The sequence below is a fragment of the Cricetulus griseus genome (assembly GCF_003668045.3).
Source record: "Cricetulus griseus strain 17A/GY chromosome 1 unlocalized genomic scaffold, alternate assembly CriGri-PICRH-1.0 chr1_0, whole genome shotgun sequence".
In the NCBI taxonomy this organism is placed as follows: domain Eukaryota; kingdom Metazoa; phylum Chordata; class Mammalia; order Rodentia; family Cricetidae; genus Cricetulus; species Cricetulus griseus.
The window spans coordinates 156,223,200-156,248,285 of NW_023276806.1; the positions used below are offsets into that span (position 1 = coordinate 156,223,200).

Genomic DNA, 25,086 nt, shown 5'->3' on the forward strand with positions numbered 1-25,086 from the left:
AGTGAGCAAAGTAGTTAGCAATCACTGCTGGAATAAATTTCATAGGAGTAGAGATGATTATTTTCATTAATGTATTTCCTCTAGCTTTATTGAGACATATTTAACAAATAATGTTTGTAGCATATAATGTAGTCACACACACACACTGGATTTATTGTCACATTGAAACTAATTAACAAATGTATCACTTTGCATAATTACAACTTTTTGGTGGTGAAAACATATCAAATGTCTTGGGGAATTCAAGGATACAATACAGTTTTTTTAAAAATCATGTTCACTGCGCTATCCATTAATTTTCCTGAGTTTATTCATTCTCTCCTAAACTGAAACTGTGAACACTTTAATCACTGTATCTACTGTTTCCTTCTCACTGCAGCCCCTGGTAACCACTGTTCCACTGCCTGCCTTTACCTGTTAACCTTTATATGTTGCACGCATATGTGAGATCTTGTAGCATTTGTTTACTTCAGCCTCATTTTGCTAAGCAAAATGACTTCCAGTTTCATTAGTGTTTCTCAAAAGAAAGCTGCCCTTCTTTTAAGTGTTCATGTGGCCTATTAGCTATTTGTATTTTTCCCTATCCATCTCTTCAATAATGGACACTTAATTTTTTCCTCATATTTTAGTTATCCTAAACAGGGTTTCAGTTAAAATGGGGTTGCATGTATTTCTCTTAAAGATGTTGGCTTCATTTACTTGAGGTAAACACTAGAAGTAGGATTGCTAATATTGAAGAAATTCATGTTGCTTTCTACAATGGGTCATACAGTCCCACAACAGCATACAGATATCCTTTCCCCACAGCCTCACCAACACTTTCTTTCTTTCATCATTTTGATAATAGCCATGAGACATGAGATCTCTTTGTGGTGTTAGTCCTAGTTGATTATCGGTGAACATCTTTTTTATATATCAGTTGGCCAATTGTATTTCTTTTTTTGAGAAATAAAAGTTTAGGTGTTTAGTCCATTTGTCAATTGAAGTTGTATGACAGGTGATAAAATTGTCTAATCCTTGATTTTTCTCTTTTTTTCATATATCATAAAATTCTGATTATCTACACATATATGTATTTGTTTAAAGAAGTTAATACTATTTGTGTTCATTTAAAATAGGAAATAATTTTTCGACATTATTTTAAGCTTGCTAATGAGTCGTTGGATTCCGTCAGTAAAGTAAAAGGGCAGTAAAAAATGAAAAAATAAATTCACGTGACTGTCTGTGGTCAAGCTCTGGCCTAGCATGTACAAGTCCCTGACTGAGTTCAATTTCCATTCTGCCTCAAAAGAAGAAAGTCAGGTCCTATAATAAATAAAGCTATAGAAACTAGTTACTACTTGTAATTAAACTTTCAATACTGATTTTGACAAAGAATAGCTATAGTGAAAATTAGAGCCTCCTTTGTCTGTTAGCATGTTTGTGTTAACGTTATTTTATGATAATATGTTATATATAATGTAAATATGTAGTTATATATTGTGTGAGTATGTAAACATATGAATATGTTAATTATGCTTAGTACCTTGATTTTGCAAGGTACTTGCTGTGTTTTGTCTTCTGTCAACATTATTGTCTCATTTACATTATTTAACATGAAACTTTAGTAATAGTATTTCTTGTAACATCTGAAAAAAAATTGTTTTCTTGTAGGTGAAACTGTCACTGGGGAACTATCAAAACTCCTGGATGAAATAAAACTCTGTCAAGAAAAGGATTATTCCTTTGAAGATTTGTGCCATACAATTTCAGACCACTACTTAGATAATTTGAGCAAGATTTCAGAGGAAGAACTTGGGAAAAATGGAAGCCAGAGTGTAGTAAGTAAGGGGGGAATGAAGACAATGCATCTGCCTTTCCAGTCCAGTGCATGCCACCATGGCATGGGAATTGTTGATTTATTAGGCTATCAGATTTATCAACGATCAAATGTCAATGTCCCTGTTAGCCTTTCTCTGCTGTCCATTGGGTTGTCACTCTGCAGCATGCACAGGGGGAGAATGCTGGGAAGGACTGAGGATGTAGCCCAGTGTTAATAGTTTGTGATGGTGTCACTATTGTTAGACTTCACTTTGTGACATGGAAGCTGCAGTTTCTCTGAACATGGATATTTAATTTAACTGAGCAGAATTATCTTGACTCCTGAAAAAGAAAACATTTCTTTTGTCTGTCCTCCCCATATTCTCTATGATTCTTCCTTAAGAAAGAAGATAGGGCCAAACTACATGTAAAATTCTTCAGTGACTCCATCAATCATGGTAGGAAAGCTCATCTTACATGTTTCCAAAACATTAGATGTCCAGAGAGTCTCACCTGTGACCTCGGAATCTAAAGCATGAGTTAGATATTCTTGTTCATTGTGGATTTTCAGATCAACAATAGAAAGAACAAATGTAATTAATCAGTTTTAAACTCTGATTTGTAAACCTACTTTTGACCGAAGAAGGAATGATTCATAGGAAACAGATTGTTTTGATATAAGCTATTCACTTTTAGGACTCGATTCGTTAGAGCAGTGTTGCACCTTACTCGAGGGTGGATAATAGAGTACACTGTGATAAGTATGCCATATTACTTTAAAAATTCAAAACAATCCTAAGTATGGTACCTGTCCATTTTGGGAACATGCACTTCATTTAGTTCCTTAAAGTGCAGCATGACACTGTTTCTCCGCAAAGTGCCTGCTGATCTAGTTCAATGGCTAAACTTACCTCCAAGCCCTACTTCTGTGGTGGTTGTCCCACTTTCTTTCTGTGCTGCTGCCACATTGTTGCCCTTCCTCCAGTGCACTGCGGACAACTTGAATACATGCCTCACTCCCACTCCAAAAGCTTATAGGTTTTACAAAATGAAAGTCATCTGTTAATGAGATACTCATATTAGTCAGCATAGAATTCCCTTTTAAAAGCCGAAAACTATCTGCAAAGTACAGAATATTGTAACTTAGCCGGGCGTTGGTGGCACACGCCTTCAATCCCAGCACTCAGGAGGCAGAGCAGGTGGATCTCTGTGAGTTCGAGGCCAGCCTGGTCTCCAGAGAGAGTGCCAGGATAGGCTCCAAAGCTACACAGAGAAACCCTGTCTTGAAAAACCAAAAAAAAAAAAAAAAAAAAAAAGAATATTGTAACTTAACATCTTCTGGAAAGCCACTTAGAACTTTAAACATAGTTGTACCACATAACTAATATGTGATGCCTGGAAATTTCATTTCCACCCATAAAGCTTTCTATCAGTTGGCAAATTCAAGGTTCCTCCTTCCAAACCCACAGATCCCACAAAGCCCTAATGCTCTAGGTCAATTTCTAAAGTTTTTTTTTTTTTTTGTTAAATACGTTTGTAAACAAACATTCCTAGTGTGTTGGTGTACACATGCGCACGCGCACGCACACACACACACACACACACACACACACACACAATCCTAGTACTACAAGAGAGATTTACTTCACAAGAAATCAAGAAATTCAGAGTTAGGAAAATAGAGACAAAGTAAAGCAGAAGTCCTAATTGCTTTTCTTTTACACTGAGGCTTGTGGGCACTGGGGTCTTCATTCTGCTTGGAGAGTATGATACCAACTTATATGCTTTATGGAATAATGACAGGGGTTCTTGGCACACACACATTTTGGGAGAGGTAGCTGCTTTGTTTCATTAACTGAAGACTGCATTGTGGTAGTGGCAAGGGAGAAAATAATGCTCAATGCTCATAAGTTGAATTTAAGTCTGTCTAAGTTTAGCTCACATATTCCTACACTCTTAGTTCTAGTGACAAATAATTTAATAGTATTCTTTGAAACTACTGTCATATAAAAATACCAAAGGTTACATGAGGTAGAATAGTTGAAAGTATATATAGGAACAAGTAATTCCATTTATTTGTAATAGAATTTACCAAGGGGAAGGATGAGAAATAAGATTAAAAGGATGAATGAAGTTAGGTGGTGGGTGGTTTTTTATATCAAGCTAAAATTTTGGTATTTATTCTTTAGGATAAATACCTTGAGAAAGACAAAGGATTTTAGGCAGATAAAATGCATAATTGGAACTGGCCTTTCAGAAGATAATTCTGACCGAAACATCACTGAATGTTTAAAAAGTAATCCAAGTATATTTATCTCCTCTGTAGCACACATTTTATTTGTGTTCATTCTGTTCTGTCTAATATTTGTTTTCATTTGTTGAAGGTTTTTTCCTGGAGTATTGCTATTAATTGTTCATTATACAAACAGCCTAATAAAGTGTGTTTAGGTTGTCTAATCTAGACAGCCATTGCCATGTTTAAAATTATAGATATATAGATTCAATATGCAAGACTGTAGTTGACTTCAAAGAGTTCAAAACGCCCATTCCAAGGAGACTTCAATCACTGTTTGTAGACAAGACTAATGTAGAAACAAATATGTATATTATGAGTTGATACTTAATAGGTGCTTGCCTTCTCTTCTTATGTTTATGTGATAAACCACTACTAAACAATCCTAACAGTGGAATTATAAATTTAGGAAATGGCTCGGCTGGCATGTATCATAGGATTTAAACTAAGAACTGGTATTTTACATTCTTAGCTGTATTTCTTATTGTAAGTTACTCAGTGGCCAAAGAAACCTTTAAAAGCAAGCTACCGGGGATCTACAGGTGTTCACTGAAGGCTTCCTGGGTGTAGGTTAGGACTAAAATGGTTCCTGGAGAAAGGGAAGATGGATATACCTTACACTTGTCTTAAATAATTCAGGGAGGTATGCAGCCTGAAGAAACAGTGTAAAAGCAGAGGTCAGAATCCACACGGAAGTTGGAAGGAATGGTTTGCCATGATGGAAATAAAAGTTAGACAAATAATGATAAAACCTAGGAGACACCATTATTTCTCCCATTTTATGGATGAGAAAGTGAAGACCAGGGAAGCTTTGATGATTTTTCCCCAGGTTGGCATGGTCAGAATACCTAGGCTCAGATCCTGGCTCTGAGGTTGAGTCATATTGTATTTTACTCCAGGTATCATCATAGAACAAAGGCAGATCGGGAGAATAAACTCCAGGGGAGTTCCTGGATATTTTGGAAGATTAAAGGTGGCAGGTTGTTGAGTATTCTGAGGATAGACTGTGATTCTCATCAATGGCTTTGCCTTAGAGTAATGAGGAATGCCTTTATAAAACGAGTGCTGATATGTCATAGCCCCTAAGTCAGAATCATCAAGGGAGCTGGATATCAAGGGTGCACATCTGTTAATGCCAGCATTTAGAATGCTGAAGCAAGAGAACCACAAGTTCAAGCCATGTGGGGCTGTGTAATAACCTGAGGCCAGCCCTGGCTACATAGTAAGGCCATGCCAGAAAGAAAACATCTTGGTTTCTCTGACAAGTTGTTTTTAAAGAAGCCCCCTACATTATTGTAACAGGCACATAGTTGGTCTAGTGAAACAAAATCCTGCCAGGACCATTATAAGCTAGTTCAGGCCGAAAATGAGGTCAGAACTTAGGTTCTAATAACGCCACACAATCATAACTTTTTTTTTTTTTTTTGAGCTAGAACAAATCTTATGGATCTTGTAGTGGCTAACTTACTTCTTTAATTCTCCTAACATGGTCATTTTGTATAAGTTCTAGAACTAGGGAATATCTTGGTTCTGACTCTTAAACAAGTTACTACACACCGTATAGCTTGAAGACAGACATTGTTTCTCACACTTCTGGAGGCTGCAGGCAAAGCAGGCATCTGTTAGGGGCCTGCCTCCTGGTTTGTGGGTGCCTGTCTTTGTCTTCTTACTGTTTCCACACATGACTGAGGACAGAGAGAAAAAGCAGGCTCTCAGTTGGCGTGCATTTAGGCATTATTCCACCATGGATGGCTGTGTCCTCATCACCGGGACACCTCCCAGAGTCTCTTGCTTTACTCTTAGAGGGGATTGGTATATGTATGTGTATCTGGAAGGGACAGAGACTTTCTTAGCATGAAAGAAAATTCTAGACATACTCTGACAACAGTCCAGACTTACAATTATTTTTGTACTTTATCAAAGCTTTAAATATAGAAAAACATTTTTGTGATTTATATTTCTAGTGATACAATGAGCAACCATCTTGAATGCAATTTAGTTTTAAATGTTCCAAAATATCTGACTTGTTCATCTTAGTACTATGCATAATTTCAAAAGTAATTAGGAAATGAAAAATAAAACAAAAATATTTTTTGTAACTTTATATCTTTCATAAGTGCATTTTGTATATTAGTGATGTAGCTTGAACTCACACTATTATAGCCTTTATCCTTAGTTCAATACTACTTTTATTTCCTATTTTCTTCCAATAGAGGGCACTCTGATTCAGGAATTTGACACAAAAATCAGCTATCTTATATAAGAACTTCTGGTTTTTAAAAATCAGAGATGTTTGATTTTATTCAAATAATTTTACTATTATAGATGAATTAAAAATTAATTCTTTATTATTGTTAACCTAGAAGTTTTATATTTAATTTAAAGGCAAATTCAAGTTAAAATTATATTTTACATTGCTGTCATTTAAATCAAAAGTTAATCTTTCCTGAATGCTCTTATAATATACATATGAGACCATTTTCCAAGTTGAATCAGAACATTATATAATCTAGGATGTGAATTTTGAATATGTTTCATATTCTTTACCAACTCATTAAGTTTGTTTTCAGAAGAATATAAAATGACCTAGAATTTCTATTGTCTTCATTTATTTTGTTAAGTCCTATTTTCATCACTCATGTAAACAATATGTATATTTCTTAAATTTGAACATGCCAGGCTGTAGGAATTCTGATGTAATATGAAAATTACAGCAGATTGAATCAGGAAGTCATTTCTCTTAGATTTAATCAGAAATGTCACTATTGCCTTATTAAGCCTATGTTTAAAAGAAATAGATAAGACAGTTGAGGGAAGAGATGTTTTATTCTTCTTTTTCCTTTAAAGGAAAATCTAGACACAGTAGCATCCAGTGCTCTCTGTTTAGCCACGTGCCAGTATGGTCTGTGTCATGTTGCTCATCGGTACCCAATATCTCTATTGTTTCACATGCTTTTATACTGCAAAATCTTCAATTACATGTTAGATTCTCAAATGTGGCTTATTTTATTAGATGGGCTGGAAGGCAAGTGTTGGTCCTGGGGATATAGCCCAGTTGGAAAGGTGTTTGTGACATAAGTGAAGGACCTGAGCTCAGTCCCCAGAACCCTTGTGAGGAAAATAAAAAGCCAGGCATCGTGGTGTGGTTCCAGTCCCTGTGCTAGGGAGACAAAGATGGGAGGGTCCTGGGATCACTGTTTATCTAACTTAGCCACTTAGAATGCCCCAAGTCTGAGAGAGACGACCCCCCACAAAGGTGTGCAGCTCCTGAGGAATACCACCATATCTTGACCTCTGACCTTCACATGAGTTTGCATATGTGTGTGCTTGTGCCCCCAACATAGGTCTACATGCACACATGAATGGGCACACACACCTATACACACACATACAAGCACATGTAGTGTATATTCTGCTTCTGGAATGAAGCTTACTTTCAAATATGTTCTAATATGTTTTAGGAGAGAGAGGCCTCCATAGCTGTCAGGGGACTTTATATTCTGAGTTTGTGAAATGTAGAGGGCTCTTCTTACAGGGCTAGGAATAATTCTTTAACATATATTATTTTTGATAGTGATATTAAATGAGCAGCATGACACAGACCATGCTGGCACGTGTCTAAACTAACAGCATTGGATGCTACTGTGTCCAGATATTCCCTTAAAGGAAAAAGAGAATAAAACATCTCTTCCCTCAACTGATATTAAATCTTCCCTCAGTGCTAACATAGATAGTGATCAGGAGAAAATTTCTAACTACAATTTTTCAAACTTTATGCTTGAAAAATAGTTTTAGAAGTACGACTCAGAGTTGCCATATATTCAGCTATGTTTGGGTTTGCCTAGATTTTCTAGGAGTTAAAGTACATAGACAGTACATCTGTTGTCCTATAGTAATAGCCCCCAAATGGTATCACTAAGCACATATGTGTATAAATACATAATGTATGCCAAGAAAAACACAGAATAAGAATGCTAAATCTCTGACCCCACTTTTATTGTAGTAAGAACTTTTAAAATCTGTATTTCGAGGTAGCTATTTGAGAAAATGAGTGACAATAGTCATTTCTCTAGCTGCTACCACATGGTTCTTACCTTTGTTGTTTTTCTTTTGCATTGTATACATTGGCATATTGTTTCTAGTAGAGTCTGTGATGAGAAGGTCTAATTAATCCTCCCAGCACAGCACAGTGTCTTTCGTGTGATAAGCTTTCAGCAAAGGGTCATTGGATGAAGACACATGAGTAAGGCACAGCAAGGAGAAGAGCTGTTGTTGGTTGTAATCAGTGGAAAACGTCTCTATTTGGAGCATAGGATCCCAGCCATCGTTCTGATGGAGGGACTAGTCTAGCCACAGGGTACAGGATTGCGAACTATATGGCCTTGGCTTTATGAGCCTGTTTTTTCTGGTTTATGAGCAGGGAATAAGTTGAAATTCCCCAAAGATAATTTCTTTATCAGAAAATATTGTTATCACCTTCTTTTAGCCACATAAAAGAGCAGTTTCACCATCTTTTGTGTTGTTAAAAATATCTCATACTGATCTTTATGTTCTGTAGACTTTTACCAATTTGGCTCAGACTATTGAATAGTAGTTTCATGTATTTGTGGAAGGATTTCTCTATTGATGCATCAAATGTTCTGTTCTTGGGTCAGTCTTACTCAGTATTTTACCCACATATAGGTATTAATCAGGTTTGCACTTCTTAGGAACATCAAATGTGACAAATAATTTAACTTACATGAAAACTGAATACACTGAACTTCTTAGTTAAAAACAAAGGTGTAGAATTCAATGAGAGTTAATAGAAGTCCATATTTTAGTCCCTGAAATGTCAATAGTATAAACAAAAGATGAGGGAGTGGAGTTGGCCATTTTCTTTGGGCCATCAACCACCTCCCAAATGAAGACATGGAGACTTTCTGAATGTTTGGCTTAGACTTGTCTCACTAGCTCTTTTAACTTAATTTAACCTGTTTCTATTCATCTACATTTTGCCTTTCAGCTTTTTACCTTTTTTTCATTCTGTATTTCCTACTTTCCTGCTTCTTCTGTATCTGGCTGGCTGGCCCCTGGCATTTTCCTGTCTCCCTGTCATCTCTTTGTCTTTCTTCTTTCCCCGAGCCTAATTCCTCCTCCTCCTTCTGCCTGTATCTCCTCCCTCACTATTTGCCATTCAGCTTTTTATTAGATCAATCAGGTGACTTAGGCAGGCAAGGTGAAACAGCAAAATATATTTACATAATTAAACAAGTGCAACATATCTTTGCATAGTTAAACAAATATTCTGCAACAAGGGAGGTTGAATTTGGTGAGTAGTTCATGTAAAAGGTTTTGGCCAATATATTACAAGCTTGTGATTAGCCATTAGATGACCCCATCTTTCCCTGGTATAGTCAAAGTTGACTTACTTTGTCATTATTCCTGTCACCTTCCTGGCCTCAGACTTTCTTCATCTCTTACCTCAGGATGAGCTTCTCATCTTGCCCACTTGCTTTAGTCTTTCCCCATTGTCTTCCACTCTTCCTGAGTCCTGATGCCCAATGAGCATGATATGCCAAAAGTGCAATTTTAGTCAAGCCTTTTCCTCAAACTGTACAGTCAAGCAAATTCTTCCAAACTCAACATGAATCCTTACTGCAATAATACCAACCTTTCACAGAAGCATGTGAGGTCTGGCAGTTGTAGCTACAGCATGAATCTCCACCTTATCTCCTAGGAATATCTTATATAAGCACAATGTTTCAGTAAGATGCTTCACTCTGAGTCATGCTTGCCCTTACTTCGTCTGTGTTCACAGTGTTTTATCTATATATAGTTATTTTTCATACCATCCTTACTTATTGAAACTATTCTTCATAATACTTTTTGTGATCATTCTATATTTAGTTCGAACACTTGGATCAAATGTTTTATTTATATATTTGTTATGTAAATTCTGCAATCTTTATTATTAGTACTAAATGTGTCTTCTGTTTTGGTTTCCTTTAATAAGGTGCTTGAACAGTGGGAAATTATTAATCTGCATGCATGTCCTTAGCATAGCTACTCACATTCTTCACAAATATTTGTTGAATTTAAAGTGTCATAGGCATGAAGAAGTATGTAGGATATCTGATTTTGTTATAAACTTATGAGTAGAATCTAATTTGTTTTTTCCTAGTAATGAATGACTCACAAGTTTGTTTTGAAGGTAAAATGAAATACTCAGTTAAATTATATCATTGACTTCTTCACAGTATAAAATCATCAATATCTTAGGTCAAGCCATATTTTATGTAATCACATTTATTTAAAACTTCTATTATAAATACTTTATTCAATTTTCAGCAACTTATATAACTTACCATAGCATATAAAATTTTCATTATTTATATTGTTAATTTTAAATTCTTCAATACATTATGAGTTATTTTATGCCATTTTAAAGCATTTTCAGCTAATCACCATCCTGCTTTTTCTCCATAATTTGAACAATTTTTCACATTATAATGCTCCTTGTTATATTATTGTGTCTGTTTATTTCCTCATTCTTAGCCTAGGATAGTCTGAAACTCACAGCAATTCTCCTGCCCCACTCTCCCAACTGCTGGGACTACAGGAATGAGGCAACATGCCCAGTCTTGTTTGTTTAAAAACATATCTGATACTAAAACCAAAGGCTGCAAATCCCCCTCCCCCAAAAATAGCTGGGCAGTGATGGCACAGGCCTTTAATCCCAGCACTTGGGAGGCTGAGGAAGACAGATTTCTGTGAGTTCAAGGCAGCCTGGTCTACTGAGAAAGTTCTAGGACAGGCTCCAAAGCTACAAAGAAACCTGGTCTCACTCCCCACCATTTCCAAAACACCTTAAATTTTTGTATTTTAAATTTTATGAGCTTTTTGAAGTTAATTTGTGTAATTTTCCACTGATTTTTGTTCAGTTTTCTTTTGTCTAATCTATGACTTGGTTTTAAGCTTCCCTATAGAATAACTCAGCTATTGTGATGGTCCTGAAAAATTAATACCATCTACACTTAGTGTGACCGTAATGTTTTCTTGAAATTTTAGTAATAATTGACCCTTGTTCTAACTTCACCTTTTAGAAAATGACTATGGTAATTTTTGATCACTTTAAGCCACTTTTCACAATTGTTCATTTGCTGTAACACACCCTATTTGCAATTCTATTTCAAGGTACACATTTGGGAATTCTTAGTGCAGTTTGGAATGAAGGCCTCAGACAGCTTGCCATTATGAAATGATCTCATTTTGTGGCCTGACATGGAAGGAAATCCTCACTGAGCCCAAACTCAAGCATGTGTCACTGTGATAATCACTTACTGCTCTGTCCAGGGAAATGTTTTTCACCTTGAAGAGTAAATTAATTTCAATAGAATAGTAGACTGGCAACCCAGAAAATTGATGAAATTACTCATGCTTCTAACAGATTTTATCATAAGACCATTTAATCCCTGACTAAAGAATATTGGAATTCACACAGCAAATAACAGCTGAGGGCTTGGGACCAACTGTGATAGAATTTAAGTCAGTGATGGTGAATGGAAAAGCAACCAGAGTGCTGTGGCTCAGTTATCTTCACTAGCTCTGCTGGAGTTCTTATTTCTTCCAAATGTATTTTTTTTAAATGTTTTGATCCTCTACACCAGTGGTTCTCAACCTTCCTAATGCTGTTACCCTTTAAATACAGTTTCTCATGCTGTGGTAACCCCACCCATAACATTACTTTTGCTGTTACTTCCTACTGTAATTTTGCTACTGTTATGAATTATAATGCAAGTATCTGTCTTAGATGGTGTCTGTGAAGGGATTGGTTGACCCTCTTGAGGGTGTCATGAACCACAGGTTGAAAACCACTGGTCCACACTTTGACAACAGTTCCATTTAGTTGCTAGCTTCTAGTTCATACTGTCGACTAATTAATAACGAGAACCAAGCTTAATTTAGTGAGAAGATGAATAGTGAAGGGAAGGAAGGTGGCAGGAATTGAAAGTCTCTAAAATGAGTAAGGAGGGTGAGCCAGAGAGAAGTATGTGTCCGGGAAGTGGATGCCTCCTGCTTTCAGAATAGCGGTGTCAGGTTGTACCTGCTCCTGTAGTCCATGGATAAAAATGTTTCCCTTGGCCTTGATTCTGGAAGCGCTTACATATGTAGCTGATGCTACTTTCTTGTCTCCGCTAACATGCATGCTGTCGTCATCACTAGCTTCCCACGTCCCCGCATTAGTAATCACTCCAGTTTCCCCAATAGTCCACACTTATGACTTACAGTTGCATTCATAATACAGAAACAAGGACTTGAATTCAAACAGGCTTGTGTTTGAATCTTTATTCTTTAGATAAAGATTTGAGTGTCTTCAGATTTTTTTTAAAATCTGTATATAGCTATCCTATCCTAACAACAATTTGCAGGTTTATTCTGAAAATAAAGCTAAATGACTAAGAGTACCTTAGTGTGACTCCCACCACAGAGGGAAAATGATAACTTGTCATTGTGTTTTTGTCTATTCAGTCACTGGTGTGTATTTTTCTGTGTCATCAGAATGCTCCCCACGTTCTAGCTGACTTTGCCATCTGTCTTAGGTTCTCACTGTTTCCTGTTGCAGTATACTCTTCTCCCATATTTTCTGCTCACCTCTCACTCTGGTACAGTGTTTTTACAAAGCTGTTTCACTTCAGACTTCCAAATCATTGTCTGGGGGTGGATTAGTTCTAATGAATTCCTTAGGTAATTTTTCTGCAACAGGATTCTGTGCATACTGCAGGAGAATATTTTCAAATGTTAATTTCATAGATCATCAGGTATTGGAACTCACTATCTTCTCCCCTGCATACTTCTCCAGTTTCAATGATATGGCATATTTAGTTACTTTTTCAGTTCTGTCTCTCTTAATCCCCTGTCTCATCTTTTTCCTTCCCCATCACATTTATTTAAAATAAAACTCTATTTAAAAATTATGTAGGGAATTCATAAACAGCATTGTAATTTTCTTATCTTTTCCAAGTGTCTATCATCTGGTAAGGTTTTAGTAAGTTTTTTAAATTAATGAATGATTTGTTCAGCTACTCTTCACTTTTGATATTTCTGTCTTCCTTTGCAGTCATTGTTCTATTTGATAAGAACTGCTTTGTTCTTTCACAGTTACAATCCTTAGGATGCTGAACAGTATAAAGCCAGCATAATGTTTTAATGCTGTGCATTAACTCAGGCTTCACTTTCAGCTTTAGCATAATCTTAAAAAGTTTGCACTGGCTCCTTAGCATGTTTTATGGAAGATAAGCAGGGTACCAAATGAGGAGGAAAGATGTTCACAGAAATAAGGTGTGCTTCATGCTTGCATTTGTCAAATCCGTTGGTGTTACTTTCTCCCCAAAGACTGTATAACCAATGCATTGAATGTAACAAAGTGTGTGTGTGAGTGTGTGTGTGTGTGTGTGTGTGTGTGTGTGTGTGTGTGTGTGTGTGTGTACTGGGAAGAAGGGAGAGAGGAGGATAGGGAAAGAAAGTGTACAGTATTTTCAGTGAGCACTAATATTTTTGCTCTTAAGCTTAAGGGCCCCTACTTTTCTCTTAGTTTTGGGGTGAAATTTACTTAACCTAGTTTTGAGGGAAGAATTAGACATTTTGTAGATACAGCAGTGGCACAGTCCAAAGCATTAAAATAGTCTGTATTCATAGATCAACTATGAGACAGACTATTTCAATTCTTTTCCTTGTCTTTAAAGCAGATTTTAATGTGTTCTGCTCATAAGCCCGGAAGCATATTTACTTAACACAGAGGTTCCAACCACAAATAATGAGAGAGGGTAAAGGAGGTACAGTGTGATTGCTTCTCTGAAGTTGCTAGGGAGCCTCTCTGAGGAAGCTACAGCTTCATGGAAGGTGTACTGGGCAGCTTTCCATCCCAGGGACAATATGCCCAAAGACATTGTTTTTAGGGAGAAAGATTTATTTTGTCTCTTATAGTGGGTTGGCTCTATGGTATTTGGGTCTGTTTTGGGGCACTAGAGAATGGATGGGAATGTGTGGCAGAAGAAGGTTCTCATCTCATGGCAGCAGAGCAAGAAGAGAGAGCTGTAAAAGGGTCCAGGATATAGTCAGTATCCACCCCAAGGGCCTGGTGTACACCCCATGACTTGATTTTCTCTCACTAGTTCCCACCTCCGCATATCACTAAAATCTGTAGAAGAAATAGAAACATCAATACATGGGCCATTGAGCAAAATTCAGGTCCAGACTGTTAGAAAAGTGGAAGGTTCCATTCATAATAAATATCAGGAAAAGAAAAGTTGGAATATAATGAAATACTCTTCTCTGAAGCAAAAAGAAAAAGAACTGATTATGTTGAAGTGCTGGGTAGAGGTCACTGGGATAGACTAAAGTTTTGGTACATAAGCAAAGGATAGGACAGAATGGAATTAAATACCCTACCTCAGAGAGCACAGTGGGGAGGTGTTGAGAAAGATACTGGAGCTTAGTTGAAGAGAGGGAGGAGGGAATCATATGAACAACAGGGGTTAAGAACACAATTGGGCTTTCCTCTTAGCACTGCTTTCAAAGAGTCCCATAAGTTTGGGTATGTTGTGTCCTCATTCTCATTGAATTCTAGGAAATCTTTAATTTCTTTTTTTGTATTTCTTCCTTGACCCAGAAATGGTGCAATTGGGCATTATTCAATTTCCATGAATTTGTAGGTTTTCTGAAATTTGTGTTGTTGTTGAATTCTAAATTTAAAGCATGGTGGTTTGATAAGATACAGGGAGTTATTTTACTTATTTTGTACCTATTGAGGATTATTATGTTGCCAAGTATGTGGTTGATTTTAGAGAAGGTTCCATGTGGCACTGAGAAGAAGGTATATTCTTTTGTGTTTGGATAGAATGTTCTATAGATGTCTGTTAAACCCAATTGGGACACCACAGCTAAACACTGAGCTGAACTCTGGAATCCCCTTGCAGAGAGGGAGGAGTGATGAGCAAAGGGGATCAAGACCAGGCTGGAGAAACCCACAGAAACAGCTGACCTGAACAAGGGGTTGCTTATGGACCCCAGATGGAAATCTGGGAAACCAGCGTAGGACTGTTCCAGACCCCCTGAATGAGGAGGTCCGTTTGGAGGTTTGGGCAATCTATGGGGCCACTGGTAGTGGATCAGTATTTATCCCTAGTACACAAATGGACTTTGGGAGCCCACTCCATATAGAAGGATACTCTCTCAGCCTAGAGACATGGGGGAGGGTCTGCTCCAAATGATATGACAGACTTTGAAGATCTCCAATGGAAGGTCTCACCCTCCCTGGGGAGCAGAAATGGGATTGGACAGGGGGTGGCAGGGGGGCAGGAGAGGAGGGGAAGGAGAGGGAACTGGGATTGACATGTAAAAGAAGCTTGTTTCTAATTTAAATTTTAAAAAAGGAAAAAATCACAATTGGGAAACCATAAAGACAACTGACCTGAACTAGTGGGAGCTCATGGATTCTGGACTGACAGCTGGGGATTCTGCATGGAACCAAACTAAGCCCTCTGAAAGTGGGTGACAGTTATGTGGCTTGATCTGTTGTGGTGGGGGTGGGTTTGGGTGTGGGTGTGGGTGTGGGCTGGGAGTAGGACCAGGACTTATCCTGGGTGTGTGAACTGATTTTGGGGGCTCATTCCAATGGTAGGATACCTTGCTCAGCCTGGATGCAGCAGGGAGGGACTTGGTCCTTCCTCAACTTGGTATGCCAGATTTTGTTGACTTCCCACTCTGAGGAGTGGATGGGGGGGTAAAATGAGGGGATGGAGAGAGGGAGAAGGGGAGGGGGAACTGGGGCTAGTATGTAAAATGAAGAAAATAAATAAAAAGAAGAGGAAGTAAAAACTTGAATGATACAGGAAAAAAGGAAAAAAAAAAAGATAGTGGATGTTGGCCTCTGACCTCCACACACGCAGATCCAGAAACAGAAAGTCACCTTCTCTTCCTCCTCCACCCTTTCCTTCTCACTTTTCCTCTCCCCTCCCTTTTCACTTTTTCTTCTCTCATCTCCCTTCCAACACGAGTTTCTCCTGCCTCAGCACTCTGGGTAGCTGCAGTGACAGGCTTGAGGCTCTTCTGCCTCTTCCTTTTTTAACCAGAGGTTTTTAATCAGGGAGGAAGTATGATTTGGTTCATGGGAACATGTTGGAATGTGTGTACCTCCTCAAACTCACTGCAAATTCTATTTTAATATAATGTCTGCACAATACTTAGTGATACGCCTCTGTAGATTTCTTGTTATGTATCTACTATGTATCAAGTTTGCCGCCAGGCCTCGAGATATGAACAAGACCGATATCCTTTGCTATCACTGCGGTTGTAGTTCATCAACAAGTATGCATGAGAACATAGGCATTTATGAGGTGGTGGGACCATTGTTGTGGCAGGAGAAATGCAGGTATTGATTAACAACTGGGGGAGGTGATTTATTAGTTACTTCTCCCACTGCTGTGATAAAGTACCTGACAAAAGCCACTTATTAGGGCGCACGGTGTAAGGGCACAGTCCACAAAGGTGGAGGAGCTTGAGGCAGCTCCTTTATTATCACCACAGTTGGAAGCTTGTGCTCAACTCCATTTCTCTTTTTCATTCAGCCTGGGCCTCCAGCCCCTGGAATGGTGCTGTCTACATTGGGGTGGGGCTTCCCACCTCAGATCCTAGTGTAGAGAATCTCTCACAGACGTGCACAGAGGCTGTGACTTCTGACTGTAGGTTCTGCTGACTGACATATCAGCATTAACTATCATTGTACTCAATTTTATTTGGGTGATAATGAGAGTTTTCCCAAATCTGTGCTTGTCTTCTACTTCAGCTCGTACAGGTCTCCCAGGAGTTAACACTTACTGCTCTTTTTTCCTTGGTGACCTTTCGCCCCTCACATTTCTTTGTGATTTATCCTTTAAAGGGCTATGTTTTCTTCAGAGATAGCTGCTCTTTATGCTTAGGATGCATGCCAGTTCTTTTTTATTTCTAAATCTACATTTCTATTTTCAGCTTGTCACTATCCTAGTTCCATATTTCATTTTCCTACAAGACAGGTTCACATGTATAGTCTGAATTTGGTGTGAGAATTCGGTGGTGTAGAATTATTCCTTTCTCTGTGTTGAATCGTGTTACTGACTGAGAGAGAGCAGGGTTGTTAGAGTAGCTTAATCTATGAAAGCACAATATCAATGAATGAATTGGTGAATTTATTTTCCCCAGATTTCTGAATAAGAAGCCATTTTTATATACTGGTAGATGTGTTTAGTCTGTCAACATCAAATATTGATGCTGGTTAAATTAAATGGTCTAACAGATATTTTCTTTAGTCTCCATCCATATATTTAGTACTTAAACAAACACCGCCATATTGCTTTTTGTCTTTATGAAGTGGTAGCATTATGTATAATATATATGATGTGTGTGTATATATAGAGAGAGGAAATAATGGTTTCAAAATAAATTATAACCTAAAATCAATAATATATTAAAAAACAGAAGCCAAATATCAATCAAATTTTATTCCCTTCTTTGCATTTTCCACTGATTAATAGAAGAGCTTCCCCCTCCCCCCTCTCTCTCTCTCTCTCTCTCTCTTTTCTGTTTGAAAAAGTGTATCATTCTGTATTCCTGGCTGGCCCAAAACTCTCTCTGTTGACCATTCTGGCTGTGAAATTACAGTGCCTTCTGAGTGCTGGGATTAAATGGTAGCACCACCATGCTTAGCTGAGAACGCGCTTTGAAACCTGATGTTACTCATGAGCTCTGTACGCTCCAGTGAAAATCCCCGAGTCTTTCTTTATTTCTTCCTGTCTTTCTTTCTTTCTTTCTTTCTTTCTTTCTTTCTTTCTTTCTTTCTTTCTTTCTTTTTTGCAGATTTTTTAAAATTTGAATTAGAAACAAGATTGTTTTACATAACAATCCCAGTTCCCTCTCCCTCACCTCTTCCCCTACCACCCCTCCCCCAACTGAAACCCTACCTATCACATATCCTCTCTAATTCCCCTGGATGGTGAGGCCTTCCATAGGGTGTCATCAGAGTCTATCATATCCTTTGGGATAGGGCCCTGCCCCACCCCCGTGTGTCTTGGCTCAGGGAGTATCCCTCTATGTGGAATAGGTTCCCAAAGTCCACACCTATGCTAGGAATAAATACTGAACTACTACAGGAGGTCCTGCAGATTTCTGAGGTTTCCTCACTGAAATCCATATTCTGGAGTCTGGATCAGTTCCATGCTGGTTTCCCAGCTATCAGTCTGGGGAGCAAGAGTTCCCCTATGTTCGGGTCAGCTGTTTGTGTGGGTTTCACCAGCCTGGTCTGGACCCCTTTGCTCTTCACTCGTTCTTCTCTGCATCTGGATTCCAGTTCAGTTCAGTGATTAGTTGTGGGTGTCGGTTTCTACTTCCACTAGCTGCTGGATGAGGGCTATCAGGTGGTATATAAGTCAGTCATCAATCTCATTATCAGGGGAGGGCATTTAAGGTAGCCTCTCCTCTGTTGCTTAGATTGTTAGCTGGTGTCATCTTTGTAGATCTCCAGACATTTCCCTAGTGCCTGGTTTCTCTGTAAACCTAAAATGTCTCCCTCTATTATGGTTTCTCCATTTTTGTTATCTTATATTCTTCCCCTGACTCAACCTTTCTGCTTCCTCATGTCCTCCACATCCCTTCTCTTTTCCCCTTCTCATTCTCCTAGCTCCCACCCCCCTCTTCCCGTGCTCCCAATTTTTCAGGAGATCTTGTCCCTTTCCCCTTCTCCAGGGGACCATGTATGTCTCTCTTAGGGTCCTCCTTGTTTACTAGCTTCTCTGGTAGTGTGGATTGTAGGCTGGTAATCCTTTACTCTATGTCTAAAATCCACATATGTGTGAGTACATACCATGTTTGTCTTTTTGTGATTGGGTTAATTCAGGCCCATTTCTAACCCTTCATGGCTCATAATATGGCTCTGTGTGGTTTCTTCAGCACCACCAGGCCTTCAGAAAAGTCATGTTAAGCTTTTTTTTTGCAGTGCATTTTAAAGTTTAAGACATGTAAGAAAGATTAATAACCAGTAATCTTGGTCACATGTGGAATCTTAAAAAAAAGGCTAATCCAATGGAAATCAAGAGACTAGTGGGTTGATAGGAAGTGGTGATGGCAAATTGACCATTGGGCACTAAGTTAGCATTACTGTGTACTTTTAGGAGAGAGTGAAATTATCTTGAATGTTTTTTTATCACAAAATGATAAATGTTTCAGGAGGAACATGCTTACCTGTTTCAAACACTGTATGGCATATCAAAATATATGGAGGAGCAGTGGGTCTAGGGGAGTAAATGGGTGGGGAGGCTGGGAGGAGGGGAAGGATGGGAGGCTGTGGTCTGGATATATTATGTGAGAGAATGAAGAAAAAGAAAAAAATCACAAGGTATACAATAAATGTGTCCAATTTTACATATCAATTAATAATTATATATTTTAGATGTATAGCTAAATTTTCTAGCATGAAGTTGGTATAATTATTAAAAGATAAATTATTCCTGACATTTACTTTAAATTAGATTTTATTATTTTTAAATTTATTTATTTATTTGTTTTTTTTTTTTTTTTGAGATAGGGTTTCTCTGTAGCTTTGGCGCTCATCCTGGAACTTGCTCTTTAGACCAGGCTGGCCTCAATTAAATTCTATTTTTAAAAAGACTAAAATGACATGTATTTTGTGAATTTTCCTAATTTAAACATACATTGTTTTGTTATTTCAGTTTGATGTTTAGACTTCCTATTTACAATTGACTATTTAAAATTCTCTTAGCACTTTCTACCAGATAGAATAGGGAATTGAAAAACTATATTTATACTTCTCTATAAATTGCAAGCCTGGTGAACCTTGATATTTGATAAATGAAAAGCCACATGGATAGAACATTCACCATATTGAAATTTACTAATATTATTTATTGGCTGCTTAACAGTGTTGTGTATCTTGTTAATGATGTCTGAGAAGAATATTGTAACCTTGAATCAGATGAACAAGAATCTGAGACAAATGTACACAAGGCTTATTGTCTTTATGCTTCTTAGTAGTTGGCTTGTTGAGTTTTACTACCAAGGGTTTCTTAACATCAGTACTGTTTCTATCTTTGATCAGTTGGCCCTTTATGGCTTGCGTTAACTGATGGTTCTGAACATAACATGCACTTAACACTGCCTGCCAGTGACAACTGCCACAGTCCCAGCCGTGATCCAGTGAGAAATCAGTTAAACAGACAAGCTGAGCCCGGTTGTCCATGCTCAACCACACAGCGTGTGCTGCTTTTAGCTTCCTTTCCACATTCCTGAGTAGATGTTATTTGTTTATAAAAGGCATTTATTCAATATAAGCTTTGTTTCTGGTATTATTTCTTTATGGCCAATAATTCTTTATTATTGATGACAAATGTTTTACCTACAATGAGAAACCCATGGGAATAGAAATTGCAGAATAAATTCACAGAAAACTGAAGTTATTCAGCCCCCATGTAGTTCCTAGACACATGTGAGTTCCCATTTGTGGGACAGGAGGGCTCACTGTCTTAACCTTCTTTTCCTTTCCTGCCGATGGGGCCAGAGCCATTGCACTCATCCATAGTTTTTAAGTGTTTATGGTGGCAGTGGCTGTTTATTGCCTAGAAAATGGCATTCCCAGACCTTCTCCCTGTCTTCCAGATATTTCAGTCTTCCTGCTTCTTCTCCATTGGGAATGGGACCCACAACTCTGTATTTGGATTGGTTGTGGTTTTCTTTAGTGGTCTCTGTCTTTTAAATTTGTAACAAAATGTTATCTGGTAAAAATGAAGTGAAATAATATGGTGGTATCTTGGAGAAAAACACAGCAAGTTCTGGGTAGGTGGCCTGGATAGATTATGTATAGGAATGACTACAGTGAAGGCCAGATATGCCTGGAGAAAGAGGGAAGCCTGCTTGCACCGATACTCAATATGTGGGAATATGAGTAGTAAAACCTCTCTCTGGGTCTTGTCTAACTGGATTAAATTTCCCATTATTAGTTTTTCAAGGAATTTCCTTCAGAAAAATTTTCTCCCCTTTATTCATCATCACACATGTCCCTTCTTCTTGTCAAATACTTCTCTGTATGACGTGTCCTATAACCTTACATTATTCCTTGTCGGTCCCTTTACCTTTGTGACTCTGACAACCTCTATTTGCCAAAGACTCCTGGGTCCATCATCAGCCACAGCCTCACCTGAGTATTCTGTTTGCAACTCCAAGTGCACACTGGGCATACTTTTTCAGCTTTTAATCATTATTTTCTAATCCAACTTGTTCTGTTTTCTTCACTTAATTCTTATTGCATGTGAATGATTATATAAGCCAAATATGTTATTGTATGTAGTATAAAACCACATATTTTTCTTTTTGCATTACTTGTATTCCAAAGTCTAAGTGATTTAACAAATGTAAGTGGTGGAATACAGTTCCCCCAAATTCTGGTTTACATGTTTTTCCTCTGTGTTTTCCAGGTGATATCTATCTTTTTGTTGTTGTTGTTGTTGTTGTGTTTTTTTTCCAACTTTTTTTTATTTGAATTAGAAACAGGATTGTTTTACATGACAATCCCAGTTCCCTTCTCCCACCCCTCCTCCCCTACACCCCCCCCCAACTAAAACCTTATCTGTCACATATCTTTTCTGCTCCCCCTGGATGGTGAGGCCTTCCATAGGGTGTCATCAGAGTCTTTCGTATCCTTTGGGATAGGGCCTAGGCCCACCCCCATGTGTCTTGGCTCAGGGAGTATTCCTCTATATGGAATGGGCTCCCAAAGTCCACACCTATGCTAGGGATAAATACTGGGTTTCTACAGGAGGTCCCATAGATTTCTGAGGTTTCCTCACAGAAACCCACATTGCTGGGGTCTGGATCAGTACCATGCTGGTATCCCAGCTATCAGACTGGGGAGCAAGAGTTCCTGGATGTTCAGGTCAGCTGTTTGTGTACGTTTCACCAGCCTGGTCTGGACATCTGTGCTCTTCACTGGTCCTTCTCTGCATCTGGGTTCCAGTTCAGTTCAGTGATTAGATGTGGGTGCCTGCTTCTACTTCCACCAGCTGCTGGATGAAGGCTATAGGATGGCATATAAGTCAGTCATCAATCTGATAATCAGGGGAGGGCATTTAAGGTAGCCTCTCCTCCATTGCTGAGATTGTTAGCTGGTGTCATCTTTGTAGATCTCCAGACATTTCTCTAGTGCCTGATTTCTCTGTAAACCAAAATTATGTCTCCCTCTATTAGTCACAGTTTAGTTTTGCTTATTTTTGTTTCCTAACCTTGTCTTTGTTCACTAAAATAGTGCCCTCTGTAACCTGCCTTGGAGCACATATTTATGAGATTGCTCCTTTCTTCTTTTTCTCAAATTAACTTGATTTTATGGAATGCTGTTTCACTTATTCTTGCATTAGTCTTTAATTTGTGATCTTAGATTGTGCTTTCACACTAGGTAGTGTTTTATTCCTGTCCAGTTACTGTTTTAGCTGTGTGCCATGCGCAAGCCAGGAATAATACCACTGTTGGGTCTGAATCCTGATTTTATAAGGTGCTACTTTATAATGCTATATTTACACGTAGTATATATTTACATATAGTATAATTATTGTGATATATATTATTAATATATTGTAACTATTGAAATAGTAGCCCTTAATTGTTAACTAGCTGAGTACTTTTGTATCAGAGAGTATTTATTTATCATGGAACTTGGGTTGGAATGGGAAGGAGGAAGAAAACAAAATAAAAATGTAAAAATATGATAGAATATGATAAATACCACAGAGAAAAATAAGGCATGTGAGGCTAGGGATTGGCAGAGGTAGAAGGAGGGTTAAGCTTATAGGAGCCTCTGGGACAGCCTAACAGAAGAACACAGGCAGAGCAGTTAGAATCATTTGTCTTGTAGGAGAGGAAAAGAAGCAATTCTGTTTAAAGCTTAAAATCCTACCAGTACCTATTTACCTATTATTAACAGAAAATTGAGGATTATGATGCTTCTAAATTGGGGTCGGGATTTGAATTAGTCCGTCTACTTGAGATGGCATTTAAAGAGTCAAGGATTTGGGGGAAATGTTGGTCCTGTCTTTGAGTAATGTCCTTGCAGTTCTCCTTTGACACAAACACAGGTATTTGACCCAGAGTATTAATATAAATGAATATTAAAATTGAAGTTTATAGTTAAGACCCAGGAAAATCCAATACTGTCTTCAAAAGGCCACGGTAATTTAGAATGTATAACGTTAATGTATAATTGTTCAGGCAGCACTTTTTTAGACTTATAAGTTGTTGATTTAAAAAATGGAATAGTAGAAGTCAGAAAAGTAATTCTACAGATGCTGCAATATGTGCCAACTATCCATTCCAAATTGTAGGAGGATGTAGTGTGTGATCTGTCTGATGTCCAGTTGGTGACCCCAGCTCATGCAAGGAACTTCATCTGAGTAGCTTGGAAGATCAGGAACTGGTCTCCGGCATCTGCCTGAACTCCCAGCCATAATACTACATGTGCCCATGTCTTCCAGGGCTCTCAGGCATAGTACTGCATTGTGTCCATGTTTGCCCGGACTCATGGCCATAATACTACCTTATGTCTCCAGTGCCTTCACCTGCAGCCTCATACCTCCACATCTGAGTGCGTGGGTTTCTGCTTGTTTTCTGGACAAGCTACTACTTCTTTTTTTTTTAAAGATTAATTTTTATGTATATATTGTTCTGCCTGCATGTATGCCTGCAGGCCAGAAGAGGGCACCAGATCTCATTACAGATGGTTGCGAGTCACCATGTGGTTGCTGGGAATTGAACTCAGGACCTCTGGAAGAGCAGCTAGTTCTCTTAACCTCTGAGCCATCTCTCCAAACTGACAAGCTACTTCTTAACTAGTGAATCTTGCTCTAGGATAGTCCTTCCTTCAGTTAAGGCCTGTCTAGACTTAAGTATCTTGCAGTCAAGTTCTTTGGCCAAAGCTCTTGGATTTTGTAATGTTAAGGGTTGTTTCAATAATCATATTAATTGAAATCTTTGGAGATTAGATTATTGTCAATGTTTAGGTGTCTTATTCATTAGAGCTTCGTTTATAAAGAAAATGGTCAAGAAAGAGGCCATGAGTCGCATTGAGCAGTAACATTGGACACCAGCGAGTCAAGTATGGATATACTGTGCTAAAGAGACAGAGATTCAAGATATTTTAGGACAGAGAGTGTTGCTAAGTGACTAAATGACTGTGGATAGTTAGATAGTGGAATTAGAAATGACTTGTATGGCTTCTGTATCACTGCTGGTGATCGTAACATCATATTAGTGAGAATACTAGAAGCAGGAGTTATATGGGTTTGAAAATAACAAAATAGGTATTGAGCATACTTATTTAAAGGAGTCTGATAAGCAGCACTGAATATTGTAATACAGTGGCCTTTCACTGATATTGGCATATTCTCAGTCTCAACATCTCATAACTACATAATACCAGGGAATCACATACTTTCCATGCCTTTGTGCATAAGGAAAGAATAATGGTACCTAGTTTAGGTGTGTTGTTGTGATTAAATGAATATGTGTTATAACATATTTACTACCATTGTTGGTGTGTAACATTTTGCATTAAATGAGCTCTACTTATTAATATTACTAAAATACCTATGCTGTTATAGTTGGTATAAAAGTGATGGGTTACAGATTGAAATTTGTCAATTGTTAATCAATAGCAGGAAACTGGATAGAACAAAATGTGTTTGAATGGCAGATATTGCCCAGGGTAATTGAGTTGGTGTAACAAAAAGAGCAGAAGAAACAAAGACCTGGGGCACTGAAAAGGGTCATGTAGGTAGGTCAAAAATAATAAAAGTGTATTTGAAGGAACCAAGAAGAGAATTCAAGAACTATCAGGCACAGGCTATGTTTTAAATAGGATACAAACCAATGGAGGTTTGCAAATTATAAAACTATAGCTCTCAAGAAGCTTAAAATTTGATAGA

At 38.0% G+C, this 25,086-nt stretch overlaps 1 protein-coding gene across 3 annotated transcripts in view; it reads left to right on the forward strand.

Annotated features, from left to right (window-relative positions):
- Anks1b (ankyrin repeat and sterile alpha motif domain containing 1B) overlaps positions 1–25,086 on the forward strand; it is a 1,028,376-nt gene that overhangs the window by 201,932 nt on the left and 801,358 nt on the right. For all 3 annotated transcript variants that reach the window (XM_027392602.2, XM_027392606.2, XM_035451548.1), the window contains exon 8: positions 1,654–1,820. In XM_027392602.2, coding sequence (XP_027248403.2) covers positions 1,654–1,820 — 167 coding nt within the window. The remainder of the gene's footprint in view (positions 1–1,653; positions 1,821–25,086) is intronic.